A 19,709-nucleotide genomic window follows, 5' to 3' on the forward strand; every position below is an offset into this window, starting at 1 on the left:
ATATGAGAGAATAAAATAATGAGTGTCAGATCAAGAGACAGAGAGAGCAAGAAAGGGAAAAAATGAGTCAGAGAGAAAGAGAGTGAGGAAAGAGAGACAGAGAGAAGTATGCATGAACAAGAGAAAGATAGTGAAAGAATGACAGAGAGAAAGAAAATAAAAGAGAAACAGTGAGTGTCAAACAAAAGCGAGAAACAGAAAATGAAAGAGAGAAAGAAAAAGGAAAACAAAGAAAAATAGAAAGCAAAGAGATGATAGAATGTGACAGAGTGAGAAAGAGAAAAAAGAATGAAAGAACAACAGAGAGAGAGAAAGAGAGATAGAGAGAAAGGTTAAGAGGTGGATATCATTCCAGTTCTAATAAAGTGGACCGGCCTCCAGATACCTGTTACAGGGCAAAACCTTTGGATGTTCTCTGCTGCAGCAAGAGCCACCAGCCAGTACAGCTCAACTTCACACTCCCACATTACACTAATGACTCTCCAAGTTACATTAATTTGTGGTGACAGATTACTTTTTACAAGCACCTTGAAGAATTTCCCTCTATTTCCAATCGGCTGTTAAGATTCCGAGAGACGGTCGGACTAGGTAAAATAAAACAGGAATCTCTCAGTGAGCCCAAGGATTGCTTGATGGTTCAGGTTAATTTACTATTTTGCTGACCAAAACAGACATTTCTGGCCTGCTAGAGGGGTGAGTAGCTGCATGTGTACTTCGTCATATAATGCTCCCCAGGGTTTTATTCTCCAAAGATACTACTACAAAAATATTTATGCAATGTTCCACATTGTGTCTGGAGTCTTGCAAACTGGAGAGCCTTGCTGGAAGCAGGGAGCTTTCACTCATCCAAAACAAATACATGAGCTCTCACGTGAAAATATGGAGCACCTCTATTCCCTCAGATGGCCTCTAAATGTGGTGAAATATCAAGTTTATGATGGGTCCCAATTGAAGACGGGGAGGCGTGAGATAATCCGGGAGGGAATCCCAAACTTGCAAAACAGTAAAAAATATACAGGCCCTGTCAGGCGAGGATAGAGAGGCACTCAGTTTGCAATGTGGTTCTAGCTCAAGTTTGGAGAAGGTGATGAGATGGTTATAATAATGACTTGAACTCAGCTTGATGCTTAGTAAGACATTCTGGGAGAACATGCACACCTTTATGAGCCCAAGTGGGCCTCTCTTGGATGAACAAAATTTGATATTTTATGGTGGGGCTGACACATTTTTATATATCAGTGCAAAATACATTCCACAAAGGTGACTCACCAATGGCCAAGTGAAATAAACAGTGCCCTCATTGAGAGCTTTTGGTATAGTAGCTGATTTTTTCCCTAACAGTGGGGCCAAAATAGCAGAGAGTGGTCCCCCACGCCAGCCACCTCATTAAAATCCTGCTGTTTCACAGCCAAGGCCATCCAGTTGCCCAGCAGATACGCTGCTTGTTTACCGCCAACAAAACTTACAAGTACATCTAAGCCAGATAGGGGTCTCTACTGAACAGGTTCTTAACAAATGAATTTTTCCCATGGCAAACCCCCCACCTCCCCACAGTTTTTGCTCCTTTGCACTGTTCCACAGAGCATTTTGTGGCTTGAGATTTTCCATCATCAAATCAAGGGAACCCGACCAACAATGTTGATATCCATCGAGTAGCAGCATAAGACCACTTCCATAAATTCAGCATGCGTTAAGGTCTGAGGCCCCTCCGGGTTTGACTCCCAAACCTCCAGCTCATTAAAGCCCAATCTGAGCCGTGCTGATCAGCCTTCAGACTTAACCATGCTCAGGGGATCATTTCCACAGCATGGGAAACAATCAAGCGCAGACACAATAATGTAGCAAAGCAAGGTCATATCGAACCCCATCAAACACAGTATTCACATGGTTTATTTGTTTATTTGTATGCTGTAATGCAACCATTGCTTTGGTTATGGGATTCTGACATACTCATTTATTGCATTAAAGAAAAGTAAAAAAAAAAATTTGAAGCCTAAAATGTCAAAACATTATTTATCCATGCTCCACACACAAATGAGTTCTTTCATGGCAAATGTTGCCAGGCTGGACAAGTTTTACAGAACAAAAATTCTATTGAACCTAATGAACATTCTGTTGAATCAACTGTTTTCCCTAAAAATGTCAATTATAGTACTGAGCAAAAGATAAAGACCACCCTTCATTTGTAAATCATAAAAAAGAAGCTGCTGGTGTTCTTAGAAAAACTGACTGACCTCCCCAGTTTCCTGACTTCAACATCACTGAATATGTTTTGGAATACTTGGATTGTGAGAAGCAGAACATGCAACAGACTTCTAAGACTAAACTTTGGAGGTGTGGAAAAACATCCCTGCAGATTTGGAAAACTGAAAGCAAGCCTCCTGAAAAGAATGGAAGCTGTGATAAAGACAAAATGTGGACGCATTCAATACTGAAAATTATATTACACTTATTATATTATATGTCCCGCGACCCTGACGGAGAAGCGGCTGAGAAAATGGATGGATATTATATGTTTTCTGATTGTGATGCTGAAAAATAAATAACTGATGTTAATGGATGTTTTGACTGGAGGTTATATAAAATAGTGGTTTTTGCACAGTATTGTACATGACAACGAAACTACACTCTGTTCTAACAGAATAACCTTTCACATTCAGATTTATGATTTCCAAATTCGTCTGAATTTGGGCATATGACAAAAATTCTCCTGTAGAATGGGATTTTAACCAGTGTTTCATAAAACTTACCCAATTTTGCTACTGTTCCTACAAAAGAATGCATTTGTTGACAGAGCATGGACAGCTCCACTCCTTCAAAGATCTTTAAAGATCTTTTTCAGAAAAGAACACAACTCTAGCATGTGCTCTTAACATATTTACAGAATACTGACAATTATGGGATGGGAGGGAAAAAGAAAAAAAAATCTACAAAATATTTACATTGCACACAGAACAATATCTACACAATTTAACACTGATATAAAGCACATACAGTATGTGCTTTTGTCTTCATCTACTATTCAAGGCTCAGGTAAACAAGAAAGTATCTAGCAGTCACTATCTGACCTATGCAATCAAAACAAATTGCTGTCTGTTGAGCTTAAGAATAATTTTTACTATTCATACCTGTAAAATTTACAAGTTGCCAGTTTACAGTATATATTCTTATAGAATCATGAATGCAGCTTTAGTTGGTGGTTCAGGTTAAATGCATCAAAATGACATTTTGCTGAGACAGAGCCTCTAATTAAATCTACAGCTGAAGTTGCCTTGTGCACCACTGACAGATCTGGGTTATGATTCGCTACTGAATAATTACAGTTAGCCAATTCTTTTGAAATTTCAGAAAGGGTATTTGAAAAAATGGATACTTCTCTATCTGGACAATGAATCTGGAAAAGTGGTGAGTGTGAAAAAAGAAGGAACAAAAGACTAAAGGTCTGTGTCTCACCTTCAAGTTCAATTCTCTGAAATATTGTGACAAAGAGCAGCTTCTTCACAGCAGACTCTTAACACTCTCCTCTGTGCCAGAGCTTACTATGATGTGCAGTGTATGACTTTATGGATTTTATGGTGTCTGGATTTTCATTTGGCATTACAGTATATACTGTGACACATGGGTGCACCAGTGGACTGTGTGAGCTTTGGGGAATGACTGGCGGTGCTGCTGTTTGAAGAAGCCTCTTTCAGACGTAATGCTCTCTGTGGTTAATGTAGACTCGGTCTGCACCATTTTGATGGCAAATCCACTCCTGATAGGACAGTGGCTGATGGGTGGGGCTCTGGAGCTCCCGGCGGGTCACTCTGCTCGATGCTCTCTCTGCTTGTTCCAAGTGCATCTCCATCCTGCGAGCCTGTAACACACGCACCAACACAATTAGGACAGTCCTTCCCAGTTCTGGTTCTGGTGTACCCCGCATTGTTTTTTTATTCTGATCCAACTAATCAGCTATTTAAAAAGTTTAAGAGCTGAGATGTATAAATTTTAGGAAAACAACACAACCAACACAAAAATCCTAAATCTAATCATCCTAGGCTAAAATACTCTAGTATAGCGGGTAGATCCAGAGAAGACTACATGTCTGATATCAAATCAGACAATATCTGGCAGCATATTGCTATGATGGGCATGACAAAGGTTTATGATCCATTTATGTTCTACCTGTGATTCACTGAAGTAATGTTAGACATTTTCACAAAGTCCATTTCAGCTTTTGTAGGTGTATCACTATATCACTTGAGGTGGAACGGGAAATTGTAATAAGAATCTAACTTCAGTTTCAACTAATCTCTATCCACTGTATGAGACTTGGTTATAATCAGTACATCAGGCTGGACTACTAATGGGGGGCTACAGACTTCAAATTAACTTTTATAGTTTGTCTCAGCATTCTTGTGCTTATATTCATGAGTTTATACATTAATGTTAGTAAACAGTCCAAAAAGCTACCAGCCCCCTGAGAATTCTCTCGACTCTCCTGATTACCCACTCTGGCTTTGTTAGGCAGCATACTTTTCTTTTCCTTCTTTGGTGGCTTCTCCTCAGGTTTCATGTAATTGGTTGTTTGTCATAAACCTCACGCTTACATATGCATTAGGATTAATCACAGTCTCAATGTCTAAACCTGGATTAATCACAGTCTGAGTGTCTAATTCTAGATTAATCACAATTTGAGTATTTAAACCTGGATTAATCACAGTTTGAGTACCTAAATCTGGATTAATCTCTTAAGTGTCAAAAGATGGATTAATCACAGTCTGAGTATCTAAAACTGGATTATTCACAGCCTGAGTATCTAAACCTGGATTAATCACTGTCTGAGTACCTAAATCCACAACCTGACTCTCTAAACCTGTGTTAATCAAAGTCTGAATATCTAAACCTGGATTAATCACAGCCTGAGTATCTAAACCTGTGTTAATCACTGCCTGAATATCTAAACCTGGATTAATCACAATCTGAGTATGCAACCTGGATTAATCACAGCGTGAGTATCTAAACCTGGATTAATCACAGCCTGAGTATCTAAACCTGGATTAATCACAGTCTGAGTATGCAAACCTGGATTAATCACAGTCTGAGTATCTAAACTTGGATTAATCACAGTCTGAGTATCTATAACTGGATTAATCACAGTCTGAGTATCTAAAAATGGATTAATCACAGACTAAGTATCTAAACCTGGATTATCACAGTTTGAGTAACTAAACCTGAGCTAATCACTGTCTGAGTATGTAAACCTGGATTAATTATCGTCTGAGTATTTTAACCTGGATTAACAGGGAAAGTTGCCCTTCTGATTTTGTTCACCTGGTGTTATGATCACTATTGCGCTCTTCCTGCGTTTTCTGGTTTTGACCCATGCCTGTTGATTGACCACGTTTTGTATTAGTGATAATAAAACCAGTATTGTTTGTTTTATCCACACGCGTCAGGATTTTGCTGATTGGTTACATACAAGCCATAAGAACTGGCATAAAATTAACACCATGAAAAAAACAAAACATACCATCTGTAAGCAAACCTCTTTGTTAAACCTTTAATTTTTTATTTTTTCTGCCTTTCTCTCTCTCTTTTCTTTTTCTTATCCATTTTTTCTTTTGGCTCCAGATGTGAAATTGATTAACCAGTCACTTATTTTGCCTCACTTGAGCATTTTACACTACATAATGGTACAGCCCAGACGTTATTAGGCCCCCTCATGGCTGCAGGGCCCTAAGCAGCTGCTTATGTTGCTCATTTGGTAGAGATAGCACTGATTGCAACTGATAAAATAATACATTGGACACTGATTGCATGTTTGAATGACGTATCATTGTCTTTATTAAGTAATGACTGATATTACTGACTTGATTAATGTGAGGCTGATTATTTGAGACTGATTTGTGACTAATATATATTAGTCTAGACTATATTTCTGAGGAATGGTGTCAACATAGTCAGCATGCCCACTTTAGAAAACACAAATACAGAAAATACAAATACATACTGTACTATACAGTACAAATACATTATACTGAAATAAACCATACATTAAATAAACCACAAGAAACAAAAATGTACAGATTTTTACTGTGCAACTTATGAAGCAGTGCTGAATGTGAGAGACACAGTATCATAAGCAATGATGACAGCCTAATGACAATGCTTGTGTTCTCTGTCTCCAAAACAGATGTTGCAGAAAACACATCCCTATTAGTCAGAACTGCTTTCTACAGTTAGAGGATTTTCATATTAGAGGAAATGTCTTCTGTGTGTCTGTGTGTGACCAAGACCAAAGCCGTTATTAGCTGCTCTCTCGGGTGTCAGTCCTGATAAACACTGAAATGTGCTGTTTAATATGATTGGGTGGAGAGAGATAATGTGAGAGTGCTGAAAGGAGAGGGACAAGTGAAAGAGACAGATAAGAGAGAATGAGTCCACAGAGTCCACAAAGAGAAGAACAATAAATGACAGAGGAAGGCAGAGGACAGCTAAAGGAGGGCTGTGAATAGATAATCATTATGGACAAAAAAGGAGCACGCTAATCATATCTGTTCACATCTGCCACAGTCATCAGGGCTGCACTAAGAGCAAACCCCTGCAGAACTCACCTGAGAGACGGAGGCTACCTGAGGGGCCTGAGAGGCCAGCGGGATGGCAGGGGGTCTCTCACTGTAGGGAGGGGGTGGCTTGTGTGTTGGAGGCAGATCAATTCTGTGCAAGGGGAACAACATGAAATAACCTTAAAAAGCTGTAGGTCACCAAATTTCCTTAAAATATGGATTAACCCAGTAAACCCTGGACTTATTATTCAGTGAAAAGTAAAGTAAATGAAAACATAAATAAATGAACTTTGAGAATGTAGTTCTAATATCAACATGCAGAATTTCTCATTTTGGAAAAATGGTAGTCAAAGCTCAAGGTACACAGGTACATCAAGAAATAAATGTAAAGATAATCACAGTATAATATTTATTAATAATATAATATCTTCTTGATGGTCCCAAAAAGCTTAAAATATCAAATGAGATGTCTTAAAATAGCTTCTTAAAATAGTTAAATGGCTGCAACAGTAGTGTATATAATTGTATGGAAGAATCTGCAACCACATTGCTTTCATATTATTCAAAACATTGAATGGTACTTTTAAACAGTAGTGTGTAAAACGTGGAAGAGGTTAGAAGACGATTTGAAGACTTTTGAATTGATGCAACTGATGTAACTGTTGCTTTCTTAATCTAAATAAACATTTTGCTTAGGATTGTTTCATTCAAAGCAACTGCCACTTGTATCAGCTTTTAGGTTGAAAAAAACACTTTTTTACAAAGTAGTCTGTGGTGACCAGAGTCTTTAAGACTTTTTTGATCATACATTAAGATAAAAGGACTTATTTTAATGATTTAACAAGTACAGAATATACAGTAAGAGCATGGCATGCTTTAAATGTTTGTTTAAAGGAACACAACAGTTACACCATTAAACAAACATATTAAGTACTAGTGCTGTCTGCTTTATTCCAACACTTTTATATATAAACATCATTTCATATTTCTATGTATTTATATATGTTATAATTATACAATATAATTCTGTACACTTTAGAGTGCAGTGGGAAAAAAGTAAACACAAAGCGTTTTTAATCTTTCCTCCATTTAGAACATAAAGCAAGGAAAGGCACTGGAAAGGGGCCAAGTCGAAAATGTTATGCTTCTGTAGTTTTTTTTTCAGTAGACGATGAAAATGTTTATGTAAACTACTTCTTTAAGGTCTCAGTGCAGGAATTAGACAGTTCCACTTCCCTATCAGTACTGGCAATCGAGCAAGCCAAACAAGGAACAATCAGGATTTTAAGACTAAATTTCCTGCACATAGAGTCACTTCAGTCTGCCACCTTGTACACTGGCATTAGCCTTCTCCTTCATTCTTACTCCCCAGGGCACTTAGAAAGGGTATTGTTCCAAGTGCTCTCTCTCTCTCTCTCTCTCTCTCTCTCTCTCTCTCGTACAGCTACTTTAACTCAGTGACAGACAGTCTCAAAGCCCCTCACCCATCCTGAGACATATTTTCTCAGGATCCCTGGACCTCTAACCAAAACACCAGGACTGTGGTGCAAGCTGGCAATGTGTATATGTATTCAGCCCTATTTGTGGAGATGATAGAAAACTTGAAAATTTTGTTGTGGGGTGATTTGGCTGATCCCCAAGTTTGTGGGGTTTTTCTATAAAAAAATTGCAGATAAAAAAAAAAAGATTTCTTTTTAGGGTATTAAAATTAGTGTTGGGTTAGCTGTAGCCAAAGCACTATGTGCACTGGTCCTATTGATCTGGTGATGAACTCCCACTGATTTACGCAATACCTAAATCAAGGGATATCAATACTCTGCAAAGACAGTGTTACAGTAAATTATATAAAGGACAATAAAGACACATGCACGTGTGATTTGCTTGCACAAGGTTTGTTTGTTTCTCTGTCCTCAAAAGACCCCTCTCATTAGTTAATTTAAGTACTCCAGCAACAAAGAGAATGCAATGCAAAGAATAATTGTAAAGTTGCACTATGTATGTTTTGGGGGTTTTTGGAGACCTCTCTGGTGGAAAAGTGTAATTGCATGCAATATGTGCAAGGCCATTTTATAATGTTGTGCTTTGTCCCCCTAGGGTGAATAAATCTCATGATGGCAAGCACATTGAAAAAGTATTCAAAGAGAACTCAGTACTCAGAACTCAAAAATTGGTGAAGAGCGTGTCCTCCAAAGATGCAACTGAATTATCTATGATTGTCATTGTTTTCATCAGTATAATGTTCATTTTAATTTGAATCCTAAACATCAAGCTGAACCTTCTTATTGATCCTGCGTGTGTGACATTAAGATGTAAAGACATATGATGTGGTTCTGAAAAACTGCGCAGAAATACAGGTCTACAGGGTGCTGCAGCAGAACACCATATCTTAACATTTTCTTCCTTCAAATTTACCATAAGTTAAATAAGTTAAATTAATCAGTTTAAATAGATAGATATACAGATAGACAGAGAAAGAGAGAGAGAGAGAGAGAGAGAGAGAGAGAGAGAGAGATAGAGAGAGTAGAATGGCAAGGCAATTTTACTTACATTGTGCCTAACTTGTTTATCAGAGTGTATATTATCAAATAATTACACTGCTCACATTTTTATTCAGCAGCACTCAAGGGTACATCATCTTCCAGCTGAATGAAACATTGATCAAGGCAAAGAGTCATGAGGTCACTGCCAGGCCTCAGCACATTTACAGCAAAGCTTGAGTTCAAGAAACGAGTTACTGACTAATACTGAACACAATTAAGCCAACACAATAGACTGATTAAGTGAATGACCATTGCTTGACTAAGCTTTAGAGCACAGATGAGTGGTAGGCGTCTTTATGCTTGACCTGTTTCTGGACCTAATCCACAAAACCTGTCCCAACAAGACACCAAGAGCAGCTCTCACACATAAACATACAGTCTGTAATATTCAACTATCAGGTCTAAAATAGAACAGACAAACAGACATACTGTATCCTCATGCATGAAATCAAGGGTCAAACTTCTTTATATGTATCAGCAGGAATGGACTGTTATATTAAAGCAGGAACCGTACTAAATGTGCAGGGCCTTCAGAGCCACGAGTGCAAGGTTGGGAGACACTGACCTACACTCTTAAAAGTGAACATGCCCAAAACTGTTCTTCAGAGTGGTGCCATTTCAGTGGATGGGTCTTTTAAGAGCTATGTTTGTATATGACAAGAAGCTGTGTAAAAAACCTCCACATAATGTAAAGGTTTATTATCAATTAAAGGGTTTAAAATATACAGGTATACATAAAAGCCAAGAATCATTCGGAAAGAGTTATGCAGCCCTATTCCATTCATCGCCTCCTTCTTCAGCCCCCGCAGACCAGACAGCAACTTGCCACCCAGAAAGCTTTCCAAACTGGCAGGGAAATCTTCCACTTCAGTCAGCTCTTAATGCTCCTCTCTTTCATCTTTTCCATTCAATGCTTCTACATGTCAATCTCTCATCCTCCTTCACTGTACCTCTTCACTTCCTATTCTGCTTTCATATTCTGAGTTGCTATGCATTAATAATCTGACGTGAATGAGGCCTGACACATAAATATTTGAAAGCTCGGGTTTAAGATCAGGGTGTGGCCTCAATGCCTTAATGGACTTTTGCTGGCCTAATCTCTGCTAGGCTTCTGGCCTTTAGTGACTTCCATAGGGTCACTCTATGTTCTGACCTTGAATTCCCAGGATTCCCTAGTGGACTGAGAGATGCCTCTACTTGCCCTCTGGATTGAGATACTGAGGTGTGTATGCGATGCTGTTGTTTTTGCAGTGACTTAAGCCGAAACTCACTAAATGACAAAGATAGATCCAGGGTGTGATAGGACAAGTAAGGAATTACTCCTTACTCCTACACTGAAGAGAAAACGAGAAAAGCACTTAAAAGATAAAGCTTATTCTCACTTTAGTGTCAAAATGGAGATGCCCTTTGACTTGTGGTCACTGGCTTCTTGATGGTGAGTACAACTTGAAATATTTGTTTAAATGTTGGGTCCAGATGTCATTTCTCAAATATTCGTTGGGCTTGGGTTTGGTCGCTTTTGGTTTTCTCGTAGTCCATCTTCCACCCTTAATGGACATCAATCTGAATTTACCCCGACTTAGCTTACCTCTGTAGTTTTATTAGCTTACTTTTATTAACTTCTACGCCATAGACTGGGGTTCAATCCCCGCCTGGGTAAACACCCTACACTATACCAATGAGAGACATTGGGCAAGACTACTAACACTACCTTCGCCTAACTGCGTAAAAATGATCCAATTGTAAGTCCCTCTGGATAAGAGCGTCTGCCAAATGCCATAAATGTAAATGCAAAATGTAACTTATTAGCTAGGGTCACATGTATTGCTCTACCAGTTCACGAGGCCAACACAGTATGGGATAGTGTTCGAAGGCATTCATAGATGAATTAAAAGTTGAATTTAAACTATAATTGGGCTATTTAAAGATCTCCTGATGGCTGTCATTGTAGCTGTGTAACATGGCCACTAAGGTAATTTAGCAGGTGCAATTAGGTTTTTCTGGTTTTCAGGTCTGGATCCTTAATTCTGTCAAACTATGTTTAAGTTCGGGCCAAACTTTTGAAACCTAATTAAAGCTCTAATGTAGGCTTCCCTACAAGACCAACCCTTCCCCCCTTACTCTTGGGATGTTCAATGTGGCTTGTATTTTTTCCACAGCCAATGGACACTAAATCTTAAACTGCTACAGCTCCTCTATTTGAGTATAATTGATTTTCAATGGGCTATTAACTCTATATAATGTGTCCCCTGTTCTTTCTACATAAGAACTAAATAAAGCTAAGGCTAAAATGTGAAGAGGCTTTTCACGAATCATTAAACCTATATGGACTCACATTAGGATTTCCCATGAAAGGTTATGGGAGCGATAGAGGCCTGAAGGCAGTAGATATGATCCATGGTGCACAGAGGGGACATGGTGAGTGCATCTGCTGAATGAACAGGAAGAACAGCAGACAGGCCTGGATCTTCTCACTGATTCTACCTGGATATCGGCAGAGCATGGGCCGAGTATTTCAGGCTCCACATCAATATGATGGAGGAAGCTGTGTCCTTCCATCTCTCCCTCCCTTTCTGAATCTTGACATCTACACATACACATATGTAGACACACACAGCTGAAGGTCAGTTTGAAATTTTCCTGGGCTAGCTTGGAATATTGCTTGCCTTTCCAACTGTCAATCAAATTTCAGGTTCTATCAGTTGCCAAGACCTTGAAAGGGAATGTGGCAGGTTTTCCAAAGCACATCAACATTGACTAGTGAAGGATAAAGGCATCAAGGTCGATGTAAGAATGACTCAATGAATGTTTATTACAGTGGGGGCAAATTTAATGATAATACCAGTTTTGAAGAGTTACACATAACCAAGCTACTAGATTCACCACATTTCATGTTACCCTGCATTTCTTTAATGTATTTTTCGCCAGGTCAGCTATCATACACTCAGAATCATAAAGGTTCTTAAATAGCTCTTGGCTTGGATACTCAGTCCTAGGAAAAAAAAACCTACCGTAAATCTTTACATTATGTGAAGAATATATCCTCCTAGTGGCTTTTCCATCAACTGATATTTTTAATTTTTTTTTGCAATGAGGGGTGAAGGGGAGGTGTGAGAAGCCCCTGCTGTGAAAAGTATTCACATCTTTTTATAAAGATGGCCAGGCTGAGATAAAGACATGTTGAGACAGAACAACTGCAGCTTTCTTGACATTAAAAATCTGGTACAATAAAACTGTCACACTAGCACTTGAAACCAGTAAACACTTTAAACGTGGACTTGCTTGCTCATATACAAAAATGAAAATCCAGTTTGTTTCAGCCTTTTGTAAATCGTTGTAAATATATTTTTCCAACAAAATATATTAAATCAACAATATTGAAAAAAAAATGTATAGTTTTAGTTGAGGAACACTTTTTTATGTCTACTGTAAAAAAGGTTAAAAATCATCAAGTGAAACACTCTTTAGGCAACCCAAACCTTCTACATCATCCCTACAAAAACAGTAAAAGAGCTCTAAAACACTTCTGCTGATCGCCTCTGGCTATCTACTAACAAAATTCCACAACTTTTATAGAGGAAGCTTTTGTACAGTAGTTGTTGGGGCAAATAACATCAGCTTTAACTGCTGCGTCGTGTGGACATTTTTCCTTCTCCAATATGTACTCCAGCCCAGTATGTCAAAGCCCTGCTGCTGCTTATCTCTCAGCCAGAGTCCCTGCTGTCTACTAGGCAGTGGCACCACCATCCATCAGGCCAGCACCAGCTGTCCCAACACACTGATCTGCATGCAGCTTACAGCCATTTCAAGCCTAAGCTCCAGCAGGCCGAGGCTGAGCTAGGATCAGCGGTAAGACAGAACAGACATGACCATCTCAGAGGGCCAAAGAGCACTGGGGAGAGGTTTCATTGCTGTGTAGCCTATTCAGCCATCCAGAACCTGTATGAGTCCAGGATAAAGAATTGTGTGGGAAAAATCATTGTAAACTTTTCCCACCCTGATGATTACCTCTTTACATCATCCTCTGAGCAATGAAAACCAAAACAGCATTACTCAAAAATCTTCTTCCCATGTGCAATAGTCCCCATGAATAGGACTCTTCTTTCATACCTGTGTATTTACACTCTTTGTAGTCAGTTACCTCTACAATTACATGATGTACTTTTCATATGTATGTATACATTATTGTATATTGTCAGGGACAACCATTAATTTATCTAATTACCAGTAAAAAAAAGCCTTTAAGTAATTAATGTTTCTGCACCCGAAATAGCAAAAAACATATTTAACAAAAAATTACACACAAGCTTAAACAACTGAATTTTTAAAAATTATTCAGTGAATCCATCCTTTGCGTTTATTACTTACTTACCACCACAGTTCAGTCTTAGAAATTGGTTGGATTTTCTGCTTCTCATGATCAAAGTAATATCCCAAACACATTCAATGACACTGAGGCCTGGACTCTCGGCTTGTATATAAACATACACACATATATATATATATATATATATATATATATATATATATATATATATATATATATATATATATATATATATGTGTGTGTGTGTGTGTGTGTGTGTGTGTGTGTGTGTGTGTGTGTGTGATCCAGATTCTGATTCTGATTGTGAAAATGTTAATATGGTAAGACATTGCGCAAGAGAGCTAGTCTTTGCTTAAAGTACTGAAGTACTTTGCAGATTGGGACAGCTGACATTTTCAAGCGCTGATGCCATCAAGAGAGTTCAGTTGAAGAAATGCAAAGAACAGCATTTCACAGTGTGTCACTTGTGCAGTGGGAGAAAATGAGATACGTCTGAGAAAAGGGCTGCTATATTCTGCATCACATGAGTGAACCCTACATGCCCAGAAATGCCCCCTGGTCCCCTGCAGTATTTCCAGGCATTATTGTTTCTGAGTGAACTGGAAAGTGCCTAATCTGTGAATACACTGTGACCTCATCCTCATGAGAACAGCATCAATCATCACTGTAGAACTGGTTTCAGCCCTGTTTAATTAAGTATTTAAGTAGTTCTACATAGTTGGTGAAGGATCTTTCTTTTATATAGCTCCAAAACTCTGAAGTAATATTCCAGAGAATATTAGGAATGCAAACAAGGTGTTTTTAAATATATATTAATAACACGGTTGTTCAAGCTAGCTAGTGTACTGGACCTCTTTATTTCTTTTATAGTTTGTAACTGTTCTGTTCTTTCATTTGAACATCAATGTTTTAGATTTCTGGTGAATAATAATAATAATATATAATAATGAATATGTACAGTAAAAGATTAATATTACTATTACTATGAGGCCTGAGAAACGTGTGTTGTAATGTCAGGAGGCTAAAGTATATATACAGCAATTCAAACATAAAACCTACAATTAGACATACTGATATCTCATGCTTTTAACATCAATACTGAAACACAAAAACAAATATCAACAGCAATCATAATATACATATTCAGATATTCAATAGAGATTCAATTTTGCTGCCCATTATATTGGCTTTTTTTTCCAAACTTTCTAATGTGTTGCTAAAATTCTTACTCTGATCTGCAGTTGTTAGGGATATTTTAGCAAAATACCCCAATAATAAATATGATAATAAGAAAAAAGGAAGCACTACTAATAACTGTTACAGCTGTTATAAGTCAACAATCACACTGAAGAAGTGCTGAAAATGATTCCAGTGCAGGTTAGTGTTTCAAACTGAACAAAAAATGAGGCTTAGTTAAAGTTTTAAACTGTAACTGACAGCTATATAATAAATGATATCTAATACTTTTCATTTGACTTTTGAGTAGTATAATGCATTGCAGTTAATCACAGAGTTACTGAATTAATAACACTTCTTTTTTCTCATATGTCACTAAGACAACAATATTAATTATGCACAGTGCATCTGAAACAGAAATTTCTTCTATATAGATTATTTGTGCCTGTCCGTGTACATAATTTGTGCCAGCATGTGCTACTTATCACAACTGACTTTGTGACTTTAATTGTGCAACTAACACAGTCTTTAATTATGCTAATATGAACCTGATGGATAATAATCCTTATGCTGAAGAAGTGAGAACCTCAACCTCACCCACACAGACCCAACTCAATTTTCATTCAGAAACAGCTCTGTAAGCTTTACTTTCCATTGTTACAGATTCTATTTGAGGCAGCTGGTTTTGGAGTGATGCTCTTGTCTAGTTTGTAGGTTTTAGATAGATAGATAGATAGATAGATAGATAGATAGATAGATAGATAGATAGATAGATAGATAGATAGATAGATAGATAGATAGATAGATAGATAGATAGATACTTTATTGATCCCGAAGGAAATTTAGCAACAGAGCCGGAAGTAGATGGATGTACAGCAGTTGTTCAGTTTTAATCGAGCATAAATTCTCAAAGGCAGGTATAGTAACAGGCCTTTTAAACAGTATTTACTGTGACTGGTTATTCTTTCTGAATAAATGACTGAAAAGGTGTATTGGATTTTTCCTTGCATGTTCCAGTTGGTACAGATTTGTATAGGTTTTAGAAAGTAACATAGAATTAAAGTATGGAGTAGTCAAAAGACTTTGTCCAGGAAGTAATGAGTAAAATAATCACAAAGTTTGACAGAAGCAGTTCATTTGTAACGAGTTACGATGAATTACTATCCCAACACTGGTGAGAAACCACCAGCAGCAGAAATTGCAGAGCAACCACCAAAAATGAACTTACATCCAATTTAGAAGAAGCAGCGTGCTCTTTACACACAGTCAAACAGAGGCACCTCAGTAGGGTTTCTTAGACAGCAAACACTCTGGAGTGCATGAGAGGGGCATTATGAGAACTCATAGGCCCCTGGCCTCTCTCAAAAGGGACATGTGGGGATTGATCTTTAGAGACACTCATGCAATAACATGAGAAATGGGCAGCTCTGCATGTCAGAGACAAATGAAAACAAACAAAAAACTCCAGGTCCCCTTTTAAAAACTGCTGAACTCTCTTGGCTTTAAAGAGTGCTGAAATCACAGAAGTTAACTGTCTCTGTATTTCAAGAGAAAGCAAATAAAGAAAAACAATACATTTTTTTCCATATCTTCTCGATGACATACAGTTGCCTTTCCAGTTTCTCAAACTAACACAAACTGCCTTTTATTAAAACAAGTGCTGCTGACCTTTTATAGGCTTGACTGGGTTTCTGGGCTCAGTGGTTATTGACCAAATGAAATCCCTGTACAGCTGGTGTGGCTAATCAAAGATTAATCCACAGAGAGGCGCTGTAGCGTGAAGGGCCTCATCCAGACAGGGCAACAGGTGAAGCAGGTGGAGCTGAAGTGAAGCATAATGCACTTAATGATATCCTGACAAGATGGGTCGTCTGCATGCCATCATCTGATCTACATTCATACACACTGTTCCATCCTGGAGTGTTTACCTCAAAGAAATTACAGGTGAAATAATTAACATCATCCTCTTCTACACATATAACTGTACTGTAAAGATATATTAAACTGTCTTCATCTATTTAAACATGGACTTTCAATTCATTTGCACCGTCTATTGGCCATTTAAAGGGATATTTCAGCATAAAATTACCACGATTTTCCTTTAAAGTCAAATGTGACCAGGTAAGACATGTATCTGTCCAAACTGCTTTGCATGTCTAGAACAGTAGTAGCAGCCATCTTGAATCCTGACTTTTGTTTTTTTTTATAGATAAAAGTATATTGTGGTTATAGAAAGCTCATAAGACAGTAGAGATTTCTTAACAATTGGACACAGTTTGAGGCAAGTATGTGATGATTTATGGGTGCGGTTTGCATAGTGCTAACTGGATAGGTTTAAGCTTCTGTTACTTGTTAGCTACATTAGCCTCATAGCTTCAGTGTAAAACTGAATAGGCAAATTTCAGACAACAATGTCAACTGACTGGTGCAGCACATTCAGAGTACAGAAAAAAACGTGTAAATTAGTTTTTTCCAGGAATTATTCAGTTAAAATGTCAATATTACTTCCAGTATATTTTCGATAGCCAAAGAAAATGGTAACTTTACAAAAGGCAAAAACCTTGAATGTAAGTTAATATAAAGAGAGTTTATTTCAAGTGATTTTGGAGCATTTGCTCCAGCTGCATGTTTCAGTATAAAGAGAGCAAAGTTAGTCCTGTTTAAATGGATTTAGTGCAATATACTATGCCAAATATTGAACAAAAATTAGTGTATTCATAGTTCATAAGATTTTGCATTACTAGCTGATTTTACTCTGTTCCAATTGATCAGATGTCTGAAAAAATAAATATCATGACATACTAATAGGAATTTTTCAGCATAATCACCACAATTTTGGTTTTAAGTCTCCATTTATTGTAAGCAAGCTACATTGGCTCTGGAAACAAAAACAAATTTTACAGAGCAATCATGTCTTGGCTGATCGAAAACATGTGGAGTGAAAGGACATTGTGTGTATTTGATTTTCACGGAATTATTCCACTAATATTCTGAGTATTACTTCTAGTTTTTGTGCTGTTTTGTTTTGCTCATTGTAAATGGGTACCTTTAGAATTGTCTAGCTATTGTATGTTGACTCTCTGTATTGAAGGTCGATTTAATTATTGTCTGTCTCTCCTGCAGCAGCATAACCTGAAGAAACAATTTCATTTCTGTTGAGCCCAGTGGGCATGACAATAAACTGTACTTTGAGTCTAACAATAAAACCTGTATTCTGAGTCATTCCCAGCTACTGAAAACAGTGTTTCAGGTCATACATCAAACATCACTATATCAAATATCAACCCAACAGAAAGCTCAGTGTGTGCAGTCTCTGTTCTCACAGCAGTAATAGTGCAGTTGTAATCTGTCTGTCAAGGTTCAAAGGACGGTCAGCAAGTGGCTGAGGAAGCACAGCGTTTTCAATAATTCAGCAGGTAAGTGCCCATACACAGCCACCTGCCCTATACTGCATGACTGAGAGCAGAAAGGTCGCTGACTCATGCTAACAGCCTGACACAGACACACAAGTTTGTTTTTATACAATCTCAGGACGAGGCACAAAAGTCAGAGTCCATCTTTCATTTATTTTCTTTCCATCATTAACTCCAAGTTATTCATTTTTCAAGAGATAAGATATAAGATAATAAATACACTTGCATAAGGAAGGGAAACTCAAAGCACATTAAGCATTAGAAGTCTCAGTTTTGGGAACTGTCCTGTTTTCAATCTTGAAAGAGCATCAAAACTGTCAAATCATCAGATAAACAGTACATAAAGCCTTCATCTTTGAGGAATAGGAGAAAATCTAATCCTGCTCAATCTGAAATCCACAGGTATTTCTGTCCATCATTCAACTGTAAGAAGTTGAGCAGTCAGTCCATTCTCAGTCCAGTCCAGACCTCACCATTATAGAATGTGTTCAGGACAACCTGGATCATGAAAAGCAGAAAATACAACCAACTTCTAACACTAAACTTTTGGAGACGTATCCTTTTAGGTTTCTTTGTAAAATTAAAACCAAGTCTCATGAAAAGAGTGGAAGCTGTAATAAAGGCAAATGGTGGACATACTAAATTCAGAAAAAACGTCATATTATATTTAGTTGTTGAGGCTTCTGTGTAATTTTCAGGTTTTTTTTCTTGGTGCAGAAAAATGAATAACTTGTACTTAATGGCTGTTTTGATAAGAATTTGCTATTTTTCCAAGTCATGAGATTATTTACACAGACACGGTCCTCTAAATGGATACACTGAAATGTCAGCCTCCTATAATAGTCTTTTGTCCATTTTGCTCCATCTTGGTATTGTTAAAATTATCCATGTAATGCACCGATGCCTATGCAGTGTATTGCGAGACAAATTGCACTGCTGAGTGCAAATATAGTCTTACACTTTGTCTGTGTAGGTGGGTGGCGGAGCCTTGCGAGCAGTGATGAGGACGATGGTGAAGACAGCGATGAGGAAGAGTGCCAAAACAGCTCCCATAATGGCTCCTGCCACAGCCATCGAAGAGGTCATCTGCTTCTGCGACATTTCTGCAAGGCAGTACAGCAAGTCAGGCCACAGCAGACATATACCTGCACATTACATAAAGCATGCCATTTCAAACACAGCAGGGGGAGCCGAGCCCGATCACAGAACAGCTTTAAAATGCCACAGAGATTTAAAAATGTGCAGAATGTTTTAGCAAATACATCAATCTACTACAACAGAGTGCTGTAAAATGAAGAAAAGCAAGTAACATTGCTGAAACGCAGTGAACCATAATTGAACAGTGCAAGCTGAGAACGAGACGGCCACATATTCACGACTGAACTATACTCTATCTGCTAAAATGTTCTGTTGTAGGAACTGTTGTAAATCCTAGTCAGTCTTATTTATTAAACTGGAGTTTACATTGTTGTACAAACATGATGTTTAGCTTCCCTTGTGACGCAGAAGCGGTTTAGAAAATGTGTGTGTGTGTGTGTGTGTGTGTGTGTGTGTGTGTGTGTGTGTGTAGCTTCCAGGTTAGACTGCTATGCTGCTGAACGTGACTATATTGTTGTATATAATTTAAACTAGACAGACAAAACCAACAACAAATTTGCTACCATGCTAAAGTTAGCTCGATTACATGACAAACCTACTCATGATC

General features: G+C 37.8%; 1 protein-coding gene across 1 annotated transcript in view; it reads right to left on the minus strand.

The window, feature by feature from the left end:
* Nucleotides 1–1,872: 1,872 nt before the first annotated feature.
* Nucleotides 1,873–19,709, minus strand: part of nectin3b (nectin cell adhesion molecule 3b) — a 78,073-nt gene continuing 60,236 nt past the window's right edge. Inside the window, exons 6-8 of the mRNA XM_017718070.2 lie at nt 18,963–19,107; nt 6,597–6,699; nt 1,873–3,856 (exon numbers count right to left, since the gene is read on the minus strand). Of these exons, the coding sequence (XP_017573559.1) occupies nt 3,689–3,856; nt 6,597–6,699; nt 18,963–19,107 (416 nt within the window). The 3' untranslated portion in view covers nt 1,873–3,688. The remainder of the gene's footprint in view (nt 3,857–6,596; nt 6,700–18,962; nt 19,108–19,709) is intronic.

This window comes from Pygocentrus nattereri, chromosome 16 (genome assembly GCF_015220715.1).
Source record: "Pygocentrus nattereri isolate fPygNat1 chromosome 16, fPygNat1.pri, whole genome shotgun sequence".
Classification (NCBI taxonomy): domain Eukaryota; kingdom Metazoa; phylum Chordata; class Actinopteri; order Characiformes; family Serrasalmidae; genus Pygocentrus; species Pygocentrus nattereri.